This window comes from Mustela putorius, unplaced genomic scaffold, assembly GCF_011764305.1.
Source record: "Mustela putorius furo isolate JIRA1106 unplaced genomic scaffold, ASM1176430v1.1 tig00000281_pilon_pilon_pilon, whole genome shotgun sequence".
NCBI classification, from domain to species: domain Eukaryota; kingdom Metazoa; phylum Chordata; class Mammalia; order Carnivora; family Mustelidae; genus Mustela; species Mustela putorius.
This window is the reverse complement of record NW_025421343.1, coordinates 31,582,927-31,607,459: the sequence shown is the minus strand read 5'-3', so window position 1 is coordinate 31,607,459 and position 24,533 is coordinate 31,582,927. Positions and strand designations below refer to the sequence as shown.

The 24,533-nt window shown below is 46.9% G+C and overlaps 1 protein-coding gene across 4 annotated transcripts in view; it reads right to left on the bottom strand.

Annotated features, from left to right (window-relative positions):
- The window catches only part of LOC101671296 (adenylate cyclase type 3), a 76,622-nt gene that overhangs the window by 49,900 nt on the left and 2,189 nt on the right, over positions 1-24,533 (bottom strand). The window contains exon 1 of one of the 4 annotated variants that reach the window (XM_004745930.3): positions 24,330-24,502. The exons of 1 other annotated variant lie outside the window; for it this stretch is intronic. In XM_004745930.3, coding sequence (XP_004745987.1) covers positions 24,330-24,347 — 18 coding nt within the window. In that variant the 5' untranslated portion in view covers positions 24,348-24,502. Of the gene's footprint in view, positions 1-3,448; positions 3,669-24,329; positions 24,503-24,533 lie in introns of those variants that run through there. 2 more of the 4 variants (XM_045079302.1, XM_013052972.2) reach the window with 2 other exon arrangements.

The following is a 24,533-nucleotide window of genomic DNA, read 5'->3' as shown; positions in this document are numbered from 1 at the left end:
CTGATGTCCGAGTATTCACATGAAACTTTCCTAAGGTTTTTTAACTGCACGGTAATAAACTCTGAGGACAAAGATGCGAGCAAGCAGATGTTGATGTCTGTCACAGGCCTTGGGGCTGAGAGGAAATCGTGACTGATGCCCGCTGAACGTAAGGACACGGTATCTTGACAAACCCACCCAGGATGGAAAGACGGCCATGTCCCTGGGGGCAGGGCGATGAAGACAGAGAAGGCCGTCCTGCCTGTCTCTCTGCAGGAGGAGACGCAGGAATGAACATCCCACACCTAATATTTTATACTGACCCAGGGATTATCACTTGAAGGGGACTAGGACACTGGGAATCAGCAAACCCCTAAAATTAGGGGCAAATGTTTCACCCTTTTTGGGGAAGCAAGTCCATTGCTCTCACCAGATTCTCAGAAGGGTCTGTTAGCCCAGATACGTAAGAACCACAGAACTCATCAAAAGCTCCCCCTTCTCCAGTGGCTTCACTACAGACAGAAGACATCTGGTCCCAGCATTCCGTGTCTTCTCTTACTGATGTGACCCCGTTACTTAGTCACCTTGGTCCTCTTCTCCAGGCCAAATAATTCCGATTTTACTTAAAGGGCTCTATTTTACAACATTTAATCATGTTTGGCTTCAGTTCCTTTTTTAAAAAACTCAATCCCACTAGTGTCTTGGGAAACAGTGGGGTCCCATACTGGGTCCTTGACAGTTAAAAAAAAAAAAAAAAAGGCCTCAAGAGCTTAACTCTAGTGGGGATAAAGAAGCTACTAGAAAGAGAGGAAGCACAGACTGATCCTGATGGAGAAAAGGCTAGGGATGCCTGGGTGGCTCAGTTGATTAAGCACATGCCTACGGGTTAGATCATGATTCCAGGGTTCTGGGATCAAGCCCCACATCAGGCTCTGTGCTCAGCCAGGAGCCTGCTTCTCCCTCTGCCTGCCTCTTCCCCTGCTTGTGTTTTCTCTGTCTGACAAATAAATAAAATCTTTGGGGGGGGGAGGGTAGGTCAGCAAAGGCCCCCACGAGGGAGTAAAATTTGATCTGGCAAACTTGGTTATGGACTTTCACACACGCAACACTGAGCTTTTATAGATGTTTTAATATATGGATTCTGGATGGTAAAGAACATTTAAGCCAATTTCTGATGACCAATATTAAATGAAAAAAAAAAAAGGCAAAAAATAAATTGGATGCTCACGAGAGTGAGCAGAGTGACAGCAGAGCTCTGTGCCTCCTGCTCTGGTCTTATTGCCGCTGAGCAATCCAGCTGCGTTTAATGCATAGACCCTGAATTTCTGGAAATGTCTTCAAATGAACTCGAGAACACATGTACCAGCCCAGAGGAGGAGGAGCACGTAATCCAGAGACAGGAGATTTTTGGAATTCTGGAAACAGAACCATCACATAAACCGAGCATGCGGAAATGTGCAGGGAGACCGCCAATCACACAAAAACATCGGAGCCCTTGCCCCATGGGACAGAGCAAGCTCCCAGGATTCCAGAGCTGCCGACCTCTCATTTCAGAGCGGCTCAGACCTTGAGAGTGAGCCTTCCCGCAGGTTCTCCAGCTGCAGAAACCAGCCACCGCTCCTCCTCCTTGGGGACGCCATCCCCTTCTCTCCCAACGTGCCGCTGAGGCCTTCCTCAGGGGTTTTTCTTCCTGCGGCCCCTCGGAGCCCGTCCAATGACAGCCAGGGTGGTTTTCTCAGTCACTGGTTCCAACTCAACCCTCCAGGGCTTTCCCCCTCGGTTGCTATCTCTCCAGCTCCGGGCTTCGGAGCCAAGTGCGTTGGCATCCCCAGGGGACCAGCTGAAGAACGGGACTCCCGGGGCCCTCCTGCCTGCAGCACAAGAAGCTGCACTGCACCCTCTCTACTTCTGGTGCGTCTCTTCTACAAGTCACTGTTCTAGGTGGTGTAATAAATACAAAAGCAAAGCCAAGATCCCCCCCCCCCACTTTCCTGGTTCTATAAACCAAACTCCAAACATACATGGCTGCTTCCCATCACCCCCCCCCTGCGCCCGTCACCTATTTTTCTCCTGTCTGCTGACTCTTTCCAATGTTCACCCCTCACCCCCCAGACACCGGACCTCCTCACTGCCCTTCCCCGTCGACCTGCATCTCTTCCTTACATTGGAAGCCATGCCCACGGAGAGGTCTTCCACCATGAATGCCAGTTCAAGGATCCTGCCTTTAGTCCAGTTCCCCGGTGTTCACAGGGACCGTGCACCCCAGATGACTAGAACCCAGCACCCAACACTGTGCACACCCCAGGAAACCTTCCTTGAATGCCTGAACCCGCACTAGCCCATTCTCCCTGTTGGGCGGGGGTTCCCTTCAGCAGCACCCATGGGTCACTCATCCCATCTCCTCTCTCTGGGTCTTCCTTCGTCATCACCTATCCCTCAGGATGGGGCCCTCCCTGGCCCCTCTCTGGTTCTGTCCATCCACCCCCTGGAATCACATAATCTTCCCAAATTGTCTTTTTGCAAGCACTATCTCCTGCTCAGAACACATAGCTAGCTTCCAATCGTCTAAAAGGTAGAAATTCAAAATCCTCATTCTGGCACTCAAAGTCCTACTTTGGCCCCAATCGATTTTTCTAAATTTCCCGCCCTCCACGTCCCTGACGTAACACATCTGCTCCAGCCAAGCTGACATCCCTGGTGTGGTGGCCAGCAGGCACGTCTGGCTTCAGCACTGACTACGGCCCCCCACTTTGAGAGCTCTTGAACTTTCCCACTAAAGCATCTGGGAGGAAAACCTCCTCCGACCCTGCTAGGGCACATGGACTTGGCATTCTAGTCCATGAAAACCCCCTTTGTATTACTACTTTTAAATGTTGTAAAAGAGTAAAAGAGACATGTCTGCCCGTTATATTATACGCACCAGCAGGACAGAGATGAGGTCTGTTCCAATCACCACCATGTCCCCAGCACTCAGCAAGCCCCGGACACGCACGAGGTGCTCAGTGACTGCTGGGCAAAGGGAGGGACAGACAGAGGGATGGAGAGAGAAGGGAAATGCTGCCTCCATAGCTACGACCCTGACACTTCGCACAGCAGGAAAACACCTCCCCCCAGCCCCGGATGTGAGACCCGGATGTGAGAAGGGCCCCATCCGAAATGCCCCCCTGTAACCCCCACTCCTTCCACCCTTCCCTTACAAATCTAGCTAAGCCCTGCCTCCTCCACAGAGCCTTCTTTGACAGCCTGAGCAATCCGTCTCCCCCACGCTTCTTGACGAGGAAACACGTGCAGGATAAATTACTGGGCGGGGAGGGGGGGGTTAAATATGCAGCCGCACTCCGATCTCACAGAACGAGATGGATAGGACAGGAGCAAAAATACCAAAATGTCAGCCGTGGTTATCTTGCAGGGGTGAGGGAAGGCAGGGCTGTACATTTAGGACAACTTCTTCTGTCCTGTTTTGCCTTACCATCTTTCTAGCGCAAATCTCTTCGTGGAACAGCCGGACCGCCAGCAGACGTGGGGACGCTTGGGGACAGAGCCTCCTCTTCACGGACACTGGGAGTGGCCCCCCGTAAACACGCTGACTGGCGTGGCTCTGCCGCGGGTCCCAGGGGGCTCCGTCGGGCCATCGCCATCAGCCCAACCATCCCTCACGAACAACGCCACGGGACTCGCTTGTTGGGCTGATCTCTGCAGCCACCCAGCTTCCTTCCTCGTGGCCTCAAACGCTTTTCCTCCTGCGGGAGCCGCCATCAGGCTCTCCCTGGGAGACGGGCCGCTGCCACGGAGGCGGCGGGGATTTCCCGGCCTGGGAACACGCATTTTCCAGGCTTCCAAAGAGTTCTAAAAACCAACCCCCAGCTTCCTGAGAGGTTCCTGGCTTTTAACATATTTCCATTGCTTTTTCCCCACTTATCGGCCTTAGGCTTTTGACACACAAGGGTCCCGACCTGGGCTCTCTCCGGCCGGAGACAGCCAACTCTGCCCACAGGGGCTGCCGCACCTCTCCCAGCTCACCACCCGCACTCCACGCTCCCACGGCATCGTCCTCTGTGGGCCCCTGATGACTCTGTCCCCCGACACACCCCCACCCTCCCCTCCCTCCATGAAGTACCAGTCAGGGCCACTAACATGGCAGTTAGACACGGAGCTTGAATCCTGCCCCTGTCGCTGGGGGCTGGGACCTGCGCCAGTCACCGCCGCTGTGAGCTGGCTCCTTTTCTGTGAGCCGAGAATACCCTGCCCCTTTACCCACTCCGACTGGGAAGCCTTTGATGGCAGTGCCAGCAGCTGCTCCAAGCATTTCACCGGCCCACAGTGCTGTCCCCATACAGAGACACGAAGAACCTCAGCCATTCGTCAGCAAGCCCTTCTCCCACCCCACGACAGGAGGCAGTGTGACCCCACGGGACGAGCAGTGGCTCTGGAGCCCAACAACTCCTATTCTAGCATCTGTTCGCAGGTCCCATAAAACCACCATCTTCAACTTCCTCATGTGGAAAATGAGGTTTGCAGCTCCAATTCTATCTCCTTTCAAGAAATCTTTGCCCAGCCCAAGGTCACAAGGGTTTTTTTTTCTTAAAGTTCTGTAAGTTTTACTATGATCTATTTCAAGTTAATTTTTATATTTGGGGTGAGATATGGATTATGATTTTTGCCACATGGATATCAATGATTCCAATATCATCTGTTGAAAGATTATCATTTTTCTATTGAATTACCTTGGCATTTTTATTGAATATTAACTGATTATAGATGTGCTCATTTCTGGACTTTATTTGGAATCTATCCTTGGGCTAGTACTGTACTATCTTGATTGCTATACCCTTATATCTTTTTTTTTTTAAAGATTTTATTTATTTATTTGACAGACAGAGATCACAAGTAGGCAGAGAGGCAGGCAGAGAGACTGGGGGAAGCAGGCTCCCTGCTGAGCAGAAAGCCCGATGCAGGGCTTGATCCCATGACCCTGAGATCATAACCTGAGCCGAAGGCAGAGGCTTTAACCCACTGAGCCACCCAGGTGTCCCTATAACCTTATATCTTATAAGCAGGTAGTATAAGACCTTTTTTAAAATATTGTTATCTTTCTAGCATATGTATCCATATAAATTTTTAATCTTATTAGTTTCTACAAAAACGACTGATAGGATTTTGATTTGCACTGAATTGAATCTGTAACAATTCAGAGAGAATTGACATTTTAGTATCTGTGATCTCTCCATTAATGTAGGTCTTAATTTTTTTCAGTGATATTTTTATTCTTTATTATAAAGGTCTTCACACATCTTGTTAAGTTTAGCTTTAAGTAGTTTTTGGTTTTGGATGCTACTTTAAATGGATTTTTTTTCCCAATTTTTTTTTCCAATTTCTAATTGTTGCCAGTATACAAAAAATAGACTTTTTTTTCCTTTTTTTTTTTTTTTTTTTAAAGAGAGACAGTGCATGAGAGCAGTGTTTAGGGGGGACAGCACAGGGAGAGAAAGAATCTTAAGCAGCCTCCATACCCAGCACGGAGCCCAACATGGGGCTTGATGACACAACCCTGAGATCATGACCTGAGCTGAAATCAAGAGTTGGAAGTTTAACTGAGCCACGCAGGCACCCCCACAAAAGATCTTTCAACACTAATCATGTAACTTCCTATTCTTTTGAGGACTCCTTAGGATTTTCTACACAGATGATCCAATCACATGAAAATACACAGTTCCATTCCTCTCCTATTTGTAGGACTGCTTTTTCTTGCTTTATTGCATTGGCTAGGACCTCATGAAAGAAGTGCTAAGAACCAATTTTCTTTCTTCTCTTGTTCCTGACCTGAGGGACAGGGCCAGCTACATAACTACTGGAAAGGGAAAAATGAAGTTTCCCTTATTCAAAAAGCAGGAAAAAAGAGCCAATGAAGGTACTAAAATACAAAGCTTTGTCCTTTCCTCCGTGGTATTTCCTTTGTCATGGTGATTTTTATTTTTTATGCAACATTGGTCTAAGTTAAATTTAAAAATTATTAGCATGGATTTTCACCATCTTTACATTGTACAATGCCAATTTTAAATGCAAATACAAGAGCACATGACACATATGTAGAACACTGAAATGAAACAGTGAGTAGCTCCACGTGTATAGGTTCATATGTGTATTTTATTCTTACCAAAACAGTGGAAACACTGTACAAAACTAAACTTATTTCATTTGATATGCACGCACTCTACTAACACTGTCTACTTTACCTTCAGCTGACTAATGAAGGACTGAAAAGAAAAGGGACTATGGTTTCTATCTTTCCTTCCATGCCACCAATTTCTGCGTTAAATGGTTGGCTAACACAGGGAAGCAATGTGGGTAAAAAGAGATGTTCTTAGAATGCCACTGAACTTCTTTCCACATTAGAAGCAAGTTCTAGTTTGAACAGAAAGCAAGGCCCCTCAAGGTTGTCAGGATCTCCACTTAGTTGTAGATGCAACAAAAGTTTATTTTGTACTTGTTTTGCATCTTGCTGAACTCCCAGACTCTAGGAGCTCCCCCAGAATTCATGCCATTGGAGCTCTGCAAACACTACAAGAAGATGGACCAAAGAATGGAAGACACACATACTGTGCATATTTCCTCTGTACCCAGGCATGTTCCACTGTCCCAGTAGACTTCAATGACAAAACAGAAGGTCAGAGATAACATCAAGAATTTCAAGATGGCACAAGTCATGTGCCCACAAAGCCAAGCCTGCTTAGGAGGAGAGAATTCAGATTTTCACTATTAAATAGGATGTAAGTTTTTCAGAGCTGCCTTTTTTCAGGTCAAAGAAATTTTCTTCTGTTCCTAGTTTGCTAACGCATTTTACCATAAATGGGTGTTGAATTTTGTCAAGTACTTTTCCCACATTTATTGAAATAATCATGAATTTGCCTTTTTAGTCTAATATGCTGAATTATATCAATTGACTTTAACATGTCAAAACATTATTTTCCTTTGAAAATCCCTAACTGGTCATTATGTGTTACTCTTTTTACATACTGGGTTTCATTTGCTAATGTTCTTTCGAAGATTTTTACACAAGAGCTATTCGCCTAGGGGCGCCTGGGTGGCTCAGTGGGTTAAGCCGCTGCCTTCGGCTCAGGTCATGATCTCAGGGTCCTGGGATCGAGTCCCGCATCGGGCTCTCTGCTCAGCAGGGCGCCTGCTTCCTCCTCTCTCTCTCTCTCTCTCTCTGCCTGCCTCTCCATCTACTTGTGATTTCTCTCTGTCAAATAAATAAATAAAATTAAAAAAAAAAAAGAGCTATTCGCCTATAGTCTTCCCCCACACCACGTCTTTTTCTGGTTTTGATATCCAGGAATGCTGTCCTCATAAAAGGAGTAGGAAAATGTTCCATCCTATTTTCTGGCACAGTTTGTGTAGAATTGATATTATTCCACTCTTAATTGTTTGGTGGAATTTAGCCTTGAAGTCACATGGAACTGGAGTGCTCTTTGAAGAAGGTTTTTAAGTTCTTGCTCAATTTATTTAATGGATATAGGACTACTCAACTTTGTAGTTTATATCTCTCCAGTAATTTGTTCAATATATCTAAGTTGTCAAATTTGTTGGCATATAGTAGTTAAAGATAATAATATTATCTTATTTTTCTATTAATGTCTGTAGGACCTAGAGTCATGTTCCCATTTCCATTTCTGGTATTTGTAATTTGTATTTGCTCTCATTTCCCTGATCATCTAACTAGAGATTTAGCACTATGGGTTTTTCAGAGAACCAGCTTTGGATTCACTGTTTTTTATTATTTGTCACCATTTTCTGTTATATTTTTTTAAATTCCTTCCAACTTTTTACTCTGGATTTTTCTTAAGGTCGGAGCATAATTTATTTTAGACCTTCTTTATTTCCCTCTTAATACTACTTTGCCTACATTGCACAAGTTTTGGTATATTTTCATTTAACTCAACATTTTCTAATGTCTCTTGTGATTTGTCTTGACCCATGGGTTCTTTAGGTATTGGTTTAATTTCTAAATACTTTATGATTTTTCAAGATACAATTGTTATTTCTACTTCAATCCATCATTTTTTTGTCAGAGAACATACTTTGTTGTATGCTTTTAATCATTTTTTAATGAACATTTCAGTGCACCTGAAAATAATGCATTTTCTGTAGATGGGTGGAAGGTTCTATAAAACGCTTTGGTCTAGCTGGTTGTTCAGATTGTTCAAATGTTCTATATATTTACTAATTTGCCTATTTGTTTTACCAGTAACAGAGGAATGATGTAATCGTCAAATATTATGGAATTGTCTATTCTTCCTTTTAGTTCCGTCAGTTTTTGCTTCATGTATTTTGGAGCTTTGTTATTAGGTACATATGTATTTAGGATTATGATGAATTTTTGATGAATTGTCTCCATCATTATGAAATGTCCCTCTTTGTCCCTGGTAATGTTCTAGATTCCCAAGTCCCATTGTCTTTATGTTTTGCCTAACAGAGCCAGCCAAGCCATCTTGCATTTGATTAATATTTGAATGGGATATCTTTTTCCATCCTTTTATTACATTTAATATGGGTTACCTTATAATAGCTTATAGTTGGTTCTTGCTTTGTTATCCATCTGACAATATCTGCCTATTAAATGGAGTCGTTACATTGCATATATTTAATATTTTCATCGATACGGCTGAATTTCAACTATCAATATTGTCTATTTGTCTCATTTGTTCTGTTGCTTTTCTCCTCTTTTCCTGCATCTTTTGATTTTATCATTCTCCTTTACCTCTTTTATAGGCTTATGTGCCATACTTATTTGTTACACTTTTTTAACGGTTGCTCTGATATTTACAATACACATCACTAACTTAATAAAGTCCACTTCAAATATTCCTTTACCTAAAGTATAAGAGAATTACAATAGTCTATAGTCATGTCTCCTCTCTGGTCCCTTGTGCTATTGTTGTCCTACATCTTTCCTCTGGGTTATAAACCTCACAGAGCATTCTTCATATTTTTGCTTTAGATAGTCTTCAAAAGAGATTAAATGAGGAAAAAAGGACTTTCATATTTTCCCACATATTTACCATTTAGTGTCTCCTCGTTCCTTTGTACAGTCCAAATTTCTGTCCAGTACATTTTTCTTTTGATTGAAAATCTTTCATAAATACTTTTTGTAGTACAGTTCTGCTATTGATGAATTCTCTTTAGTTTGTCTATAAAAAAAAAGCATTTCTTGGGGTGCCTGAGTGGCTCACTCAGTTGAGTGTCTGACTCTTGGTTTCAGCTCAGGTCATGATCTCATGGGTCATGAGACTGAGCCCCATATTTTTTTTAAGATTCTATTTATTTGCCAGAGAGAGAGAGAGAGAGAGCGCAAGCGAGCACAGGCAGACAGAGCAGCAGGCAGAGGCAGAGGGAGAAGCAGGCTTCCCGCCAAGCCAGGAGCCTGATGAGGGACTTGATCCCAGGACACTGGGTTCATGACCTGAGCCAAAGGCAGCTGCTTGACCAACTGAGTCACCCAGGCGTCCCGAGACCAAACCCCATATTAGGCGCCATGCCCCGCAGGGAGTCTGCTTAAAGATGCTCTCTCCTTCGCCCTTCCCCGCAACTCGCACATGCTCTCTCATGTGCACACTCTCTAAAATAAATACATCTTTTAAAAAGTATTTTTTAAGAAAAATATTAATCTCTACCCCCTCTGTGGGGCCTGAACTCATGACCCTGAGATCAAGAGTCACATGCTCTCCCAACTGAGTCACCAGGCATGCCCCCCTCAAACATATTTCACCTTTACTTTCTGAAGGATATTTTTGTTGGGTATAGAATTCTAGATTGACCATTTTTATCTTTCAGTTTTGTTGTCTTCTGCCTTAGAATAATTTCTGACCAGACATCTGCTATCATTCTTTTTCCTCTCTATATAACATGTCTTTTCATTTTCTTTCCAGTTTTCATGAGTTTCTCCTTATTACTAGTGTTAAACATTTCAATTATGATGCACCTTGATGAGATTTTTTTTTTTTTTAAGATTTATTTGTTTGAGAAAGAGAGGACGAGAGCACCAGCAGCAGGGAGAGGCAGTGGCAGACTCTCTGCTTAGCAGGGAACCCAGTATGGGACTTGATCCCAGGACCCTGGGATCATGGCCCGAGCCAAAGGCGGCTGCTCAACCGACTGAGCCACCCTGGCGCCGATGTGATTCTCTTTAGTTTTGGTTTTTTTTGTATCTACTTGAATTATGCTGTGCTTCTTAAAATATGGATTTACAGTTTTCAGACACAACTTCAAATATTTTTTCTGTCTTCCTTTCTGGGACTGCACTGCTCCCCACGGACTACAGATTGCAGTCAAGGTCGTCTTAAATGTCTGTTCAGGTCTTCCACTTCAGATCCAAAATTACCTTCTAGTTTTCTCTCTTACTATCTTACCCAATTCTCCAAAGGATCTCTGTTAATATATGTTTATCCTCTAGACCACTGCTCACTAAAAGTTGCCTCCATCTCTTAATACAGAGCTCACAGTGGAGTTTGCCCTTCATGGCCCAGCTCAGTACTGCCTCCTCCATGAGCATTCTCCCTCTCAAGATAGAAAGAAGTTGTATTCTTTGTACTCTCATAAGTCTTATGTGTCATAGCGGCACTCTGAGGGTTTCAGGACATCCTTTCAGTCAGTTTGGGGTGAGCCCCACCCTCATGCCCAGGAAAAGGAAAGGTGCTGGACCCAAATGTCTCTGTCTTGGGAGTAGAAGTAACGATTATATCAAAATGTGCCTATGAGAGACTTTCCTGAGGGAGAAGGTGAGCAACAGTATCTTACGAAGGAGTGAGTCAGGCAGAAGCTCTCCTATTTCCAAAGGGAAAAATGAGCCACACTGCAGATTAAGTCAATTATTCTGAGCCAGAGGAAATACCCGTAGAGGTATTTACTGTCAGATCAGTTTCTCTCAATACAGCCTCTCAGGAGTTGGGGAGAAAACCACGCCAGCCTCTGACTTCCTTCTTATTCAGCCAGGGGAGCAGGGGCAGGCAATCCTGTCCCAGGAAACCACACAGCTCCTGGCTCCAGATCTCAGAGGAGAGAGCCCTGGCCCCAGGACAACAAACCTTTCCCAAGATTGGGAAAACAAAAGCAAGTTTAACCATGCAACTGAGAACAATTCCCCAGCAAAAATCTAAAACCTAAGGCCACCCCCCAGTTTTACACTGGAAGCTCTTTCAAGGTACAGAACTCCGGACCATCCCCTCCAAGTGTGCCCACCCTAGGTCACCCACCTTTCCTTGACCGCCACCTCCTGTTCACATCTTCTTCACACAACCACACACTCAATACCCTTCCACTTGAGTAAATTCCTCATAATACCCCACTAACCCTCATGTACCCTTGTCACCCCATATCCCAATGCCCACTTACCCCTCCACCCCCAGTCCTCTGAGGCTCTCCCATCTCCACATAAGTTCCTGGAGGAGAACCACACAGGATACGCACAAACAGACCCTCCACCTTCCATTTACTGTACCTGTTACACGTCCCTGCCTTATCATATCAGCTCCCTTCTTTGAGGGGATGGAAAAGAGCCAGCTTGAGAACCAGGAGACTAGTGCTACCCAGAGGGGCCAGGACACCATCTCTCATGTGACCTCCAGGCAAGTGACCTCCCCTCTAGGCCTCGGCATCTTCTCTCTGGAAACAGTAACCTCTCCAAGGCCGTCCCCACCTGGCAGAAGCAACATGCGAAGCAGGGGACAGAAAGCGGAAGGAACAAGGTCCTTTTAGCTGCAAATTTGTAAATTTGGGCTCAGCACAATTTGTAAATTCCACTCAAGCAAAATGCAGTTTAGCACCTCTCCCTGAGGATACATTTTCTGGTTTAACATGGTTACCAATAAACGCAAAGTAACACTTGCATGTGAGCAGGGCTTGGTGGTTCACAAAGGACTTGCACTCATCGTCTCCCACCCTCCTCGCCACAACCCAGCGGGCTGGTCCCCAGCATCTCAGCAAACCTGTGAGGCCAGCGCTGCTCTGAGAGCTTTACCTACGATCACTCACGCAGAGGCTTAACATGGGCGGCACAGCCCGGGCTGAGCAACTTGACCGAGACGGCAGAGCTGATGAATGGCAGACCCAGCCCTGGAACCCCAGCATCTGGCCTTGCATTTGGCTCTTACTCATCAGGGATTCGCCCCTCTAGCCTCCTCACTCAGGGAGGAGCCAACCAACCCCTGGAACATCAAAGGGCTTGCCTCAGATGCCAGCACCCAAAGAAGACCATTGTGGGAACACAGCTCCCATTCCCTGATGAAACAGTGATGAAACAGGCAAAGCGTGAAGAATGTCAGCACAGGCAGGAAAGGTGGGTACTGCGGGGCCCCGACTCTCCACAGTGCCCTGGGTGGCCAGCTCCCAGCTCGGGTCCCCTCCATCTGCACAAAGTGCCACCCTCTCTCTCTTCTGCCCGGCAAGTTGATTTGTGCTGATGCGGGTGCCTCTAAGTGCCCCACTCAAGACCGGGGCCGCAGCAAGTGCCGGGACTCATGGAGCACCTCACCCGCGGCCAGGGTGCTGCCGTCCACCTCCCCGACCCCTCCAGCCACCCCCCCTCAGCCCGCTGGGCTGGGCCTGCACTTCCTGCTCCGTGGGAGTCCCCCATGCTGTCATAGGGAGGCATGGAGGCTGCAGGAGCAGCTCACCACACCAGCCCGGCTCTTCCTCGGCTTAAGGAGCAGCCACAGCTGCACACGAGAGACACAACATGGACCTCGGGTGGGAACCCCTGGCTGCTGCAGGCTGCAGGTATATGTCCCCACCTTGAGAGGGAAACCGGGTGACGGAGAGGAGGAGCGAGCGGGTGGGCATTAGCGAGGAGTTAGTTTCAGTGATTTGCATAAACGTATGAATAATCTCTCAATCCTAAATGTGCATATACTCACACAAATACGCAAATTCATAGGAAGTTCTCTGGAAGTACACACACACAAAACACTTGGTAGCGGGGGCCTATGGAAAGGGGAGCAGGGGCCGGAAGTGTGGGGGGGGGGTGGCTTTCGCTATTTATAACTATTTATAGCTCCTGCCTGGGTCGAATCATTTCTTACATCAAGCACTTCACACAACACAGAAGAAAATCAATCTTCGTATCTATCGATTGATAAAAAGGGGCCCGATGTTACCAGTAGGCATCCTTGAGGGGTAACATGGGCAATATTTTCCTATACTATTTAGTCTATTCCGGGCTTTCCATAATGGGCACATTTGTTACTTTTATATTAGACTGAACCATAAGCAATGCAATTACCTTTTTTTTTTTTTACAGATTGAAAGTGGTTGGATTTTGGTGATTTCAGATGATCCCACCTAATCATTCATGCATCAACATTCAACAAATATTTATGGAGGCACCACTCTGTGCCATGCTCATATTCAGACAATTTTTTTGGTTTTAAGTAAATAAAGCAAGCTGGGTGCCCCTTGTAGGCAGGACCCCAGATTACTCATTCCTGTAGCCCCAGCACCTTGCACAAACATGGATCCAGAGCCATAGGTGTTTGGCTGACCAAAAAGAAGAATGACTAGCTAGATGGACCACAGATGGCCAGCAGCAGACGTGCGAATGAAATTACCCAGTCCAGGTAGTCAATATCACACGCATCATCCCTGCAGGAAACGACAGCAAAGACGGGGATGGGTCCGACTCAGGTTAACTTGGAAGTCACACTCATCTTGGCTATTCTGGCGGGTCACGGAATCAGAGAAGCAACAGAGAAAGGAGACGGCACAGGGGCGTGCAGGCTACAGAATCATGGCCAGGGGTTGTGGGCAGCCCAGGTTAGCTAACACACCCTCCAGGCTTGAGCAGCAGTCCCCAGCTGCACGGTCCTTTGGAAGGGCTCCTCTGCCTACCCCCCACTCCCTTAAACAGCACAGCCAGGCAGGGGAACATTCCAACAGTGTCCGCCGAGCAGGCATCCAGCAGCAGTGGGTTTCTCTACATTACAGTAAATATTTGCGGAGACTATAATTCTTTCCTGAAGGTTTGATCCCTTAATTGTCCAAGAGCAGAGACCACCCTCGCCACCAAATGTTAAAGAAGAGCTGTAGAAGGATGTATGCCACTAGCACATGTGTCCTGAGACAAGGCAAGCCAGGCAGGCTCTTAGCAAGGCCGGGGGACGAGGTCTGTCAGACAGGAGCCGGTGCTCCCAGGCACCGCGTTTCGATTTGCAGGCAAAAGGTGCCCAGCATCCTGTAAGGTCCAAAACCCTCGTCTCCTGAGGACTTGTTGGAAAGGTAAGGTGGCTTCAGCTGAGAAGACTGAGGGGAGCGAGGTGGCCAAATTCAAACACTGGAAGGGCTGCCGGACAGGAAGCAGGAGGCAGGTGCACATCTCTCTCGATATAAACTACAACTAGGAACAGACGCTAAGAGAGGGAAGGAAGGGGCGCAGAGAGAGAAAGGCCAGGAGTGCAGGACAGCCCCAAAGTCCTGTGAACCAATACGCCAGAGGAGGCAAGACCATCTGTCCCTCTCAAACTTCCTGGCCTTTAGTAGCTGGCAGGATCATCTCTGGAACTCGCCTGCATTTCTGCTCCAACTTTTGGAGTGTTTCCCCAGAGGCAGTTGTGTTTAGTCCCAAACCTGGGTCTGTCCACTGTTTTTTTTGGTATCATATTTACATAATTTAAATACAACCTAAATGGATAAAGTTTGAGTTTTTAAAGAAGGCAATTGTTTCTAAGGAAAGTAAAGTGAATATTTTGGAAAATTTTGAGTGAGCAGCTAGAAGAAACTGCTGATAAATTAGAAGTGAGCAAGATACCAGCAAAAATTTGACCAAAAAAAGATCCTAAAAATCTCTAAAACTCTGGGACACCTGGGTGGCTCAGTCTGTTAAGCGTGTGCCTTCATCTCAGGTCATGATTCCAGGGTCCTGGGTCAGCAGGCACCTGCTTCTTCCTCTGCCTGACACTCCCCTGCTTCTGTACTCTCTCTGACAAAGTCTTAAGAAAAAAATACTCTAAAATTCTGTATCTGGATTATTTCCAACTGACCCTCAATCCTCTCTCTTAAGGAAACTGGAAGTTACAGATGACTTACCCTCGCTCTAACGAACATTAGCTGGACGGAAAGGAAAGATCTTCCCCTCAACAAAAGACGAACAAGCGATGATACAGCTAAATGTATTCAATTAAAATAATGTTAAATACATATAAATGTATCTGCATACATACAATTGCTTTGCGATCTCTGGATTCTACTGACTTTTTAAAAAATTCTACCTCATTGCATTCTTCTTTACAATCGGCAAGTGTGTATTTTGAGGAGTGTTGACAAATACAAACAGCTATGGGACTCCATCCACAATCACGACCCGGAACATTTTTTTTTCACTCCAGAATGTTCCATCAGGGTCCATCCAAGTCTGCGCCCTCACCCCACAAACAGTCCTGCTGAGGTAGTGTGTCTCCTACCATGCCATATTGAGGTCATCTGTTGACCCCCAGCCATCCAGCCTGGGCTTTTACTCCTGTCACATACAGTGGAATTTACTCTCTCGGTGTATAGTCTATGTGCTTTGGCACACAGTTGTGTGGCCACTATCACTGGAACTTTGCACACTCACTGGCCAGCGACCCACCCCTATTTCATCAGGCAAGAGCACTTTCACTACATTTGGATCTAGAAGACTTGAGATGAGCCTACACTGCATTTTCAGTGCATGGTCCTGGGCATTCGTCTACCCCCATGCCCCTCTGCCCTCTTCTCTTCCAGAAACAAGAATATCAACTCAGAGTAGGTATGAGGACTAAAGACATTCAGCAGATTAAGAAGTACTCTAAAGATCTATGTAAATGTCCTTTGGAACTAGTTTGAACAGCGTCTTCAGACCAATTAGGCTGTTGGTAAAGAAAGGGAGCTCCCCCGCCCCAGAAAAAAGGAAGCAAAGACTAGAGAATGGATTGGGGCATCCACAGCCTGTGTGTTGGACCATAAGCCCCACAACTCTTTCCACCCCAAGTCCAGTGAGAAGTCTTAGGCGGTATGTGTCACTAATACTGGTGGAGAGGAGCATAGCAAGGCCACCCAGGATCAGGCAGGATGTCCCCCAGCCCCCAGGGTCCCCTTTATTCCCAATAAAGAAACCAAGCACCACATGGCTCAAGTGATTTGACCCCAGGAGAATACATTTGATATGACTCCATCCAAATCTGTTCTGGAGACTTTCTTCACCCACGCATGACCTACTCTTAATTCAGTCCTCTCCAAATAGGGAAAGATACTAAATGAAAGGCCAATGCTGTGAGGCAAATCCAAAAACAAAAACAAAAACCCCCGCATCAAAAAGTACAGAATTTAAAAAAAAGTACAGAATTCTTTGTCCTCATGGGAAACCTCAGCTGAAAACACATTCCCTCTAACATTTACAAGGCAACAACAACAATGACAACAAAATGGGTGGCCGAGCTCCCCTCCCCTCCCAGAAAGGGGGTTAAGTGTCCAGTGACCAACCAAGATGCCCTCTAGACATCTGGAACATGGAGCTGCTCTTCTCTCTCCCTGGGACTGGCCCAAGCTGCTCGAAATTCCTCTCTATCAGAGCCAGGAACAAGGCCAGCCCCAGCCGGAGCAAACAAGCATGGCTAGCACTGGCAGTGAACCAGCCCTGTGCTGGAAGGCCACGGACACTGGTCACAGAGATAGATGCTGGACAGACAGATTAAATGATGTACCGAAGAGCTCACAGCTGGTAAGCTGGGGAACCAGGAGGTACTCAGAGTCAAAGGTGGGAAGCCAGTTGCCTTTACAGATTCCCAAAGCAGCAAGCTCATGGGCAGGCCAGGCTCCCAAGGCCCCTGTACCAGTTTATAACCGTAGAGGTCAGCTGGAGACCAGAGGCTACAGAAAGGAGAGAAAACGCTCCCTAAAATGGCCAGGCTACACTGGATCCTTCCTGAAATAAAGAGGCAGGGTCCCAGATTTGTTCCCAGAGGTGGGCAGTATAATTTTACCATCCCAATTTTTGGGGTGGGAGGAGGGTAGTGTTTTCCAGAGTGCTCATGAAGGATCAACTACAATCACATGTAGGAGTTCAGGAAAAGAGCTGAAGAGGGCATCGTGCCCCTTTGCCAGCCATCAGAGGGAGGCTGTGTCTAATGGCGTCATCCAATACTGGGAAACAGGCCGTAAGGATAGCAGGAGCAGAAGGAACAGCTCCCAGCCCCAGCCTGAGAGGATGGATGACCCACCCTCAGCAGCACTGGATGCCCTGTGCTCAGATTCCCCTTCAGGAAATTATGGATTTGTTTTTTTTAGGAATTGGCAGTCAATTTGTACGAAAAAAAACAGACATGCATAGTATTCTCCTCCTCAGGAGGATGGCAAGGTCCATCTATCATCATCACGCTGGTGAGTAAGCCTTGGGCTGATCAGTCAGTCTCTTCAGAATCTGGCCAGTAGGGATCAGTTACCCAGGGCCCAGTCCCACTGAGTGGGAAACAGCCTTCCAGAAGCAGTCCAGAAGCTCATCTAGAGCCAAGCAGAGAAATGGGAGAGGCAGCTGCCTGGCCTTATGCTGCCAGATCTCACTTAGCTGGACCCAAGTTACACTGCATAGGGAGCAGTCTTGAAAAGGACATGGGAACAAGAAACCACAACCATGGAAATCTTGTAAAGGTTCAAATCCAGTTGCTTACTTTGGGGTTTTGAATGGGGGTAAAAGGGTGGGGTGGGAATTTTTCTTAAACATGTCATTTTTGGTTTTGTTTACAATAAAGAAAGTGTTCTTGAAGAGAGGAAAGGGAAAAAAGAAAAGCCTACGTTATTAATCAAAGGAAATTTCTTCACAACCACAAAGAGGAATTTTGCTGGAAGAAATGGCTAAAAACCTAAACAGAGAAAGGAAGACACGTCAGACAGAAAATGGCCAGGAGGGAGCTCAAATAGTCCAACTTTATACCTAAAGGAACTAAAAGAAGAAGAACAAAGCCCAAAGTGAGTAGAAGGAAGAAAATCATGAAGATCAGAACAGAAATAAATGACAGAGACTGAAAAACAAAAATCAATGAAACTCAAAAAACTGGTTCTTTCAAAAGTTTAACAAAATTTATATACCCTTAGCCAGACTCTTCAAGGAAAAAGAGAAAGGGACCCAAATAAAATCAGAAACAAAAGTCATAAATGATTCCACAGAAAGAGAAAGGATTGTAAGAGAACACCCGGGGAAAATTATACGCCAACAAATTGGCCAACCTAGAAGAAATGGATAAATTCCTAGAAATATACAGCCTTCCAAAACTAAGTCAGGAAAAAATAGAAAACCTGAACAGATTGCTAGTAACAAAATTGAATCAATAATCAGAAAACGACCAAAAAATAAAAATCCAGGACCAGATGGATTCACAGGAGAATTCTACTGAACATTTTAAGAAGAGCAAGTACCTACTTTCCTTAAACTATTCCAAAAAAATAGAAAAGGAATGAAAGCTTCTAAATATATTCTTATTCTATGAGGCCAGCATTACCCTGATGCCAAAACCAGCCAAAGACACAACAAGGAAAGAACTACAGGCCATTATCCCTGATGAGCATAGATGCAAAAATCCTTAACAAAATATGAGCAAACCACATTCAACCATACACGGAAAAAATCATCTTTCACAATCAAGTGAAATTTATTCTAGAGATCCAAGGATGGCTCAATATTTGCAAATCAATCAACACAATATACCACATCAACAAAATGAAGGATAAAAATCATATAATCATTTCAATAGATGCAGAAAAAATATTTGACAAAATTCAACAACTGTTCACAATACTCTCAGAGTGGGTTCAGAGGGAACATACGTCAAGGTAATAAATGCCATACATGAAGAATGCATAGCCAACACGCTACTCAATAGTGAAAAACTGAGACCTTTTCTTCTACAATCAGGAACACCACAAAGATGTCTACTCTTGCCACTTTTATTCGACATAGTACCAGAAGTCCTAGCCATCGTAATCAGACAAGAAAAAGAAATGAGGCATCCATATTGGTAAGCAAGAAAAATTATAGAGGACACAAAACAATACATAACCAGGGACCTCAGTAGGAAGCGGGGAGGGGCATGGATGCTCTGTGCTGGGGACTCCTCCTCTGACTATTCCCTAGAGCTAAGTCCTAGGCCCTCTTCTCTCTTGATTCTACACACTTTTCTTGGACAAAACTCACCCTCCCCATGGAGATGGGTGCCATTTAAATGCTGATGATTCCCAAATCTGGAACTCTAAATGTCTCTAAGCTCCAGATCTTGAATATAGGGCCTAGTGTTCAATAATTACCCACTGAATAAGCTGATAATTCTACGTGGATGTCCCATGGGCACCTCAAAAACTGAACTCATCTTCTCCAGCCTGTTTCCATATTGCTGGATGGCCCCCATGGCATCATGCCCGTATGACCTCAACAGTCTTGTAATCAATCAATCTTGGCCTCACCCAAGTCCATCAAAATGACTCTTCAGAATGTAAATCAGACTCCATCTGCCCCTACTTAAATTCCTTTGATGGACCTCACCACTGTAGGAACAAAGCCCAAATCTGACTTCTCTACACCTTGTCTCTCCAGCTCCTGTAACCCACTTATGTTCCTGTCACATAATGATGCTCACCAGTCCCAATCAAGAGCAAAACTCCTATGACTCTGCCTGGAAAAGCCCCATTCCTATTATTCCCCCTGGAAAACTCCTACTCATCCTTCAAAAACCCAGATCAATGGCCAGCTCCTTAAGAAGCCTTCTTTTTGCCTAGGTAGGTCCTCACTAACAGGACTTGTACCAAGAGGAAAGCTTCTAGAGGGAAGGAGCTTCTAAAGGGAAGGAGCCAAGTTTTCCTCTCCGTACACTCTCACTAGATCACTGCTTGCAGTCCTGATGAAATATCTGAGAGGTGGTGGAAGGAATGAAGTTTCTCCTTAAACTACAGGAATAGCAGAGGAGGTGAGATGGTAAGAGGTCTAACTCGGCTTAGCCATTCTTCTGTATGATCTCACACAAATCACATTTTTGTCCAAAGAGGAGATTAGAATTAAGCCAACAGGATCTAGGACTCATTTTGGGGGCTCCTAAGAACCCTCCTTTGTTGCTGCTTTTCTCCTCAAACAAGCAGCAAGGGAGTATGAATCAGCACCCCCTGAAAGGTAATATAAATCTTGCTTTTAAAAATTCTCAAATCACTTGGATTAGCACTAAAACATTCCCATCTTGGATCGAACCAAAAATTTATCAAACTCTTCACGAGATGATAAGGAAGGAAACAAATGTAAAAGCAAAGCAGGAATGTATGTATTCAACATTTACAGAGTGACAGTCACAACTGAGGCACCACAAAAGAGCTGAAAAGGAATTCAATCATTCTTAACATCTCCTTGAAATAAATGACAACCTGCTAAGACAGACGAATCCAACATGTTTCTGAAGCACGTACCTGAGCAAACTCCCACCTTCTGGGAAAGGAAGACAAACATCAGAGCCAGGCTGCCAATCTAGCCGATGCATGGACCAGGGCTGGAGGCAGGGACAGCTTCCCCAGGAACTGGCACAGAGCCCTGGACAGAGCGGGTCTGCATGTTTGACTAGAGAACGAAGTCTTCTCAAAAACATAAGGCAAGCCATAGCCCATGCAGATGAACTATGAGCCACTGTCTCTCTATGTGCAATGCAGTTTCTGGAACTTTCTGAAAATCTTAGAAATGATGAATTTCACAGAGAAGCAATGCCTTAAAGTTCTATACACCCTGCCTGGATCACATCTCTAACTCTGGAAGCAACCTGTGATCACATGGTATTTTTTTTAACCCCCCCCCCAAGACTCATGGATTTCTTTCATCCCTTCTCCCAGCACACCCCCCTGTGCCCCCCTGGTTTGTGGGCAGCCTCAGAAGATGCCTGGCCTCTATCCCTTCCCTCCCGATATAAACATGCCACTCTCACATCAAGGGGTAGAATCCGTTTCCCCTTATCTTGCATCCGGCTTAGCCTTGTGACCTGCTTTGACCACGATGACTAGTCTAGCCTCTAAAACATTCTAGTAGCTTCCATGTTCTCTCAGGGACCACCACACCTGTGAGGAAGCCCCCTAGTGGAACACACAGAGAAGTCACGTGAGGGAGCTCCGAGGCTCCGGACACGCAAGGCTTCCTAGAGCGTTCCAGGACAGCATTCTCCTGGATGCCGAAGGCTGAGGGCCAGAGTCAAGACAGTGACCCCAGTCGGTGCCTCGGAAACAGAAAAAAAAACTGCCCTGCTGAGCACAGCCGACCCAGGGACTCATGAGACAGTAGGCTCTCGTGTTGAGACTATCACAGAAAGGGTAAGAGAAACACATAGTCCGTGAGCACATACGTGTGCGGGAAGGCCACTGAGAAAAGGGCCGCCCCACACTGAATTTCCTAGAGAACCAAAATATTCAAACAAGTCTTTACCCAATTCTGACCCAAAAATGTTTTCAGAGAGCAATACCGCGCCCCATCTTACACGAGATGTAATTCAGCGTTTTCCGGATGAGCGAGTCAGCCTGGCACACATCAGTTAGACACGGTCCCGGAGCACACAGCAAAGGCTCCAGCAGCCACAGAAGTGCACAGGCTCTTGGCTGCAACCCTCATTGGCCCCCCCAGACCACAGTGCTCTTGACCCACAGCGCCATGCCTGCCCCCAGAAACACCTCCTCCTCCACGTTGCTCCTTGGAAGGATTGTGAGTTAAGGAACCAAGAATCCTATCCCGACTGGAACAGGGCTGAGGATAGCTAATCCAAGAGGTTCTTTTAGGACTGCAGAAGACAAGGAACACTGTAATCCCACCGACCTGAGTTTGAATCCTGCTCCGCCACCGGCTAGCTATATGGCCTTGGACAAGTCACGTCACTCATCATGCATTTTGGTTTCCCTGTCTGTAAAATGAAAAATGATATCCACCTCCTGCTGGGAGCTCCTCGACAGAAACCCAGGTGGAGCTCAGTAAATGAGGGCACCTGTGTATACTCCACGTCCATAGGCCTGGCCCTGAACGTGGGCGTGAGCCCTGAGCACACACATCCAAGTGTCGGTCTGGATGACACCCACGGACGCCTACCCCCAAGAGTGCATATCAAGAAAGGACAGGGGAGGGAGGTTGGCGGGGAAGGTCCGAATATTTATGCAGGCTTGGAGCACCCTAGTGGGATTTACTGACCAAGAAAACTGCAGGATGAGCGTCACCTTGGAGTCCCGGCAAGTCCATCTCAAGGGGCTTTCAGGCAGGCTGTGAGGCAGACCAAGCCTGGGTGTGCGTGTATGTGTACACACATATGGATGGACGTACAACATGTACCTGCCCACAAGGCGGGCCTGGCGGGGGGGCAAAGGGAGACCGCAGCACGGACACTGGTGTCTAATCTAGCCTGCTGCTACCCAGCTACCCACCAGCAGCCCAGCCCCGGGCTCTGGTTTCCTCTCCAGGGAAGCCCACTAAGGATAAAGCACAGATTTAAAATAAAACACGAGGGATTGGACACTCACGGCTAAAGCTCTGAGAGGCAATGCAGCCAGCAAAAGGCAGGGCCCACCGCACGTGCAGGACAAGGACATACTGGAAAAGCTGTTTCCACATAGAGAAGGACCCAAAGAGGCCACAGAGAAATGCAACCCAGGACAGGACTGAGGGGGGTGACGTGCTGCAAAGGTGTTTATGTGTTCGTTAATTGACTGTTCTTTCACAGTTGGATTTCTATACCTCCCCGTCCCCTTCGAGGCCTTTCCTTATTATTCAGATGCCTAAAACCTGCCCCACCTGCACACTCTGAGGGGTGGGGGCAGTGGATGGCCGTTTCTGTCCCGCTCTGGGACGGTGGGCAGAGCTGATCCGGGGTTGGCCTTCCTGCCCGTCCCCCCCACATTGCCTGCACCCATCTCTTACCTTGATGCCTCTGGTGGTTCAGGCCATACGGAGAGAAAGAGGCCTTCAGGGAAGCCCCGGGATCCATCCTGCCCACCCCCTGCACCCACTTTCTCACTCCCCAGTGACCCTCCCCAGTTACCCGGCCGGCCCCTCCATCCCTCAACCTCCCTGGGCGTCGGTTTTTCCTCATCAGTCAAATGGAGCTGGTAACCATCCAGGATTGAATGGGAGGATGTGCATAGAACCCTAAACTCCAGCCCGCCAATGAAGGCATCTGGAAGCATCAGCCCTTCCACAACACCCCTACTGTAGCTGCCTCCAGCCCCTTGGAGCCGAACATTCCTTCACAGGGTGAACAGTGAATGGTCTAGGTCATGGTATGGGTGGCGGGAATTACACATCCACGGCTCTGTCATGTTCTAATTTGTAAGGAAAGGTCTTAACAGGCTATTAATTCCAAGAGGAAATTTTGCTTCCAAATAACCTTTCTGCTATGAAATAAAGCAACAAGTGATTTTGTAAATGTTGTTCCTTGTCCCCTAACCTGTCACAGACTCTTTGCTCTAACACCCCCATCAGATGCTAATAGGTCCTGAATGCATCAAGGTCTCAGGAATGGTCGCTGGTCTCAGGAATGCCCCCCATCACCGTGGCTGTATTTTCTGCCCTTCCCCCTCCCACATCTTCACCCACTGGCTGCTGCCTGGTCCTGCCCTTGACCCCCTCCTGCTCCAACACATCACGTGGGGTGGTGCAGGGCAGCAGAAGGCAAGTTGTGCCATAAGAGACCTAGTGGTGCCAGGACTGAGGCCAGGAAAGGGATGTAGAGAAACCCTGCCAGCCACAGCTCAGGCTCCCCTCCACCCCAGTGCCTGACTGTGATTATCGGATTCCTGTTAGTCGCAAAACCCTGCAGGTTAAGGCCCATCCCTCTTGCCCAGTAATATTACTTCACAAATAAAGTCCCAGCAACACCCCACCCGACAGCCAGATTTCACCTGCTCTTCCTATCGGAACCCCAACCTGCTTGCCTCCCATGAGAAGAGCCAGGGGCCGGCTGCATGACTTGCCTGGGACATGTGGGCTACTGTGAGGACTCCCCCCCCCCATCCCTCTGTCGATCCCCAGCCCCCATGAGAGCAGAGCATAGGTTTGAGAGATTAAAGGGTGCAGAGAAGGCAGAAGCAACAGAAGCATTCTCAAAGCCCCCAAATCCAGGGTCTGCTTCTAACCATGAAACTTAGTTCACACTCCCCCGCCCCACAGGCCCAGAAGGGAATTCCTGGCCAGAACCAACAGGTGATGGGCAAAGAAAAAGAAGACGGGAGGCTGCAGGTAAGAGACAGAAAAGCAAGGAGGGGCAGGAGGTCTGGAGTGCGTGCCTGGTGTCCCTCTGGCTGGGCATCCAGCTCCCCCAGCCTCACATCCCTGCCCCGCAGCCCCTGGGCCAACCTACCCTTGATGGTTGTCCCATCCCAGGAGGTAAGCTGGGCCCACCAGGGCCGCCGGCAGGTGAGTGTCGCTTCACTCCACAGCTGGAGGACAGCTGGATGCAGTGTCCTCACAACACACACACACACACACACCTGGGCTGTTTCCACCCCATCCAGAAATACTGAAGGCGGCAATTCTGTGACTTAAGGAAAAACTTTGGCGAGTG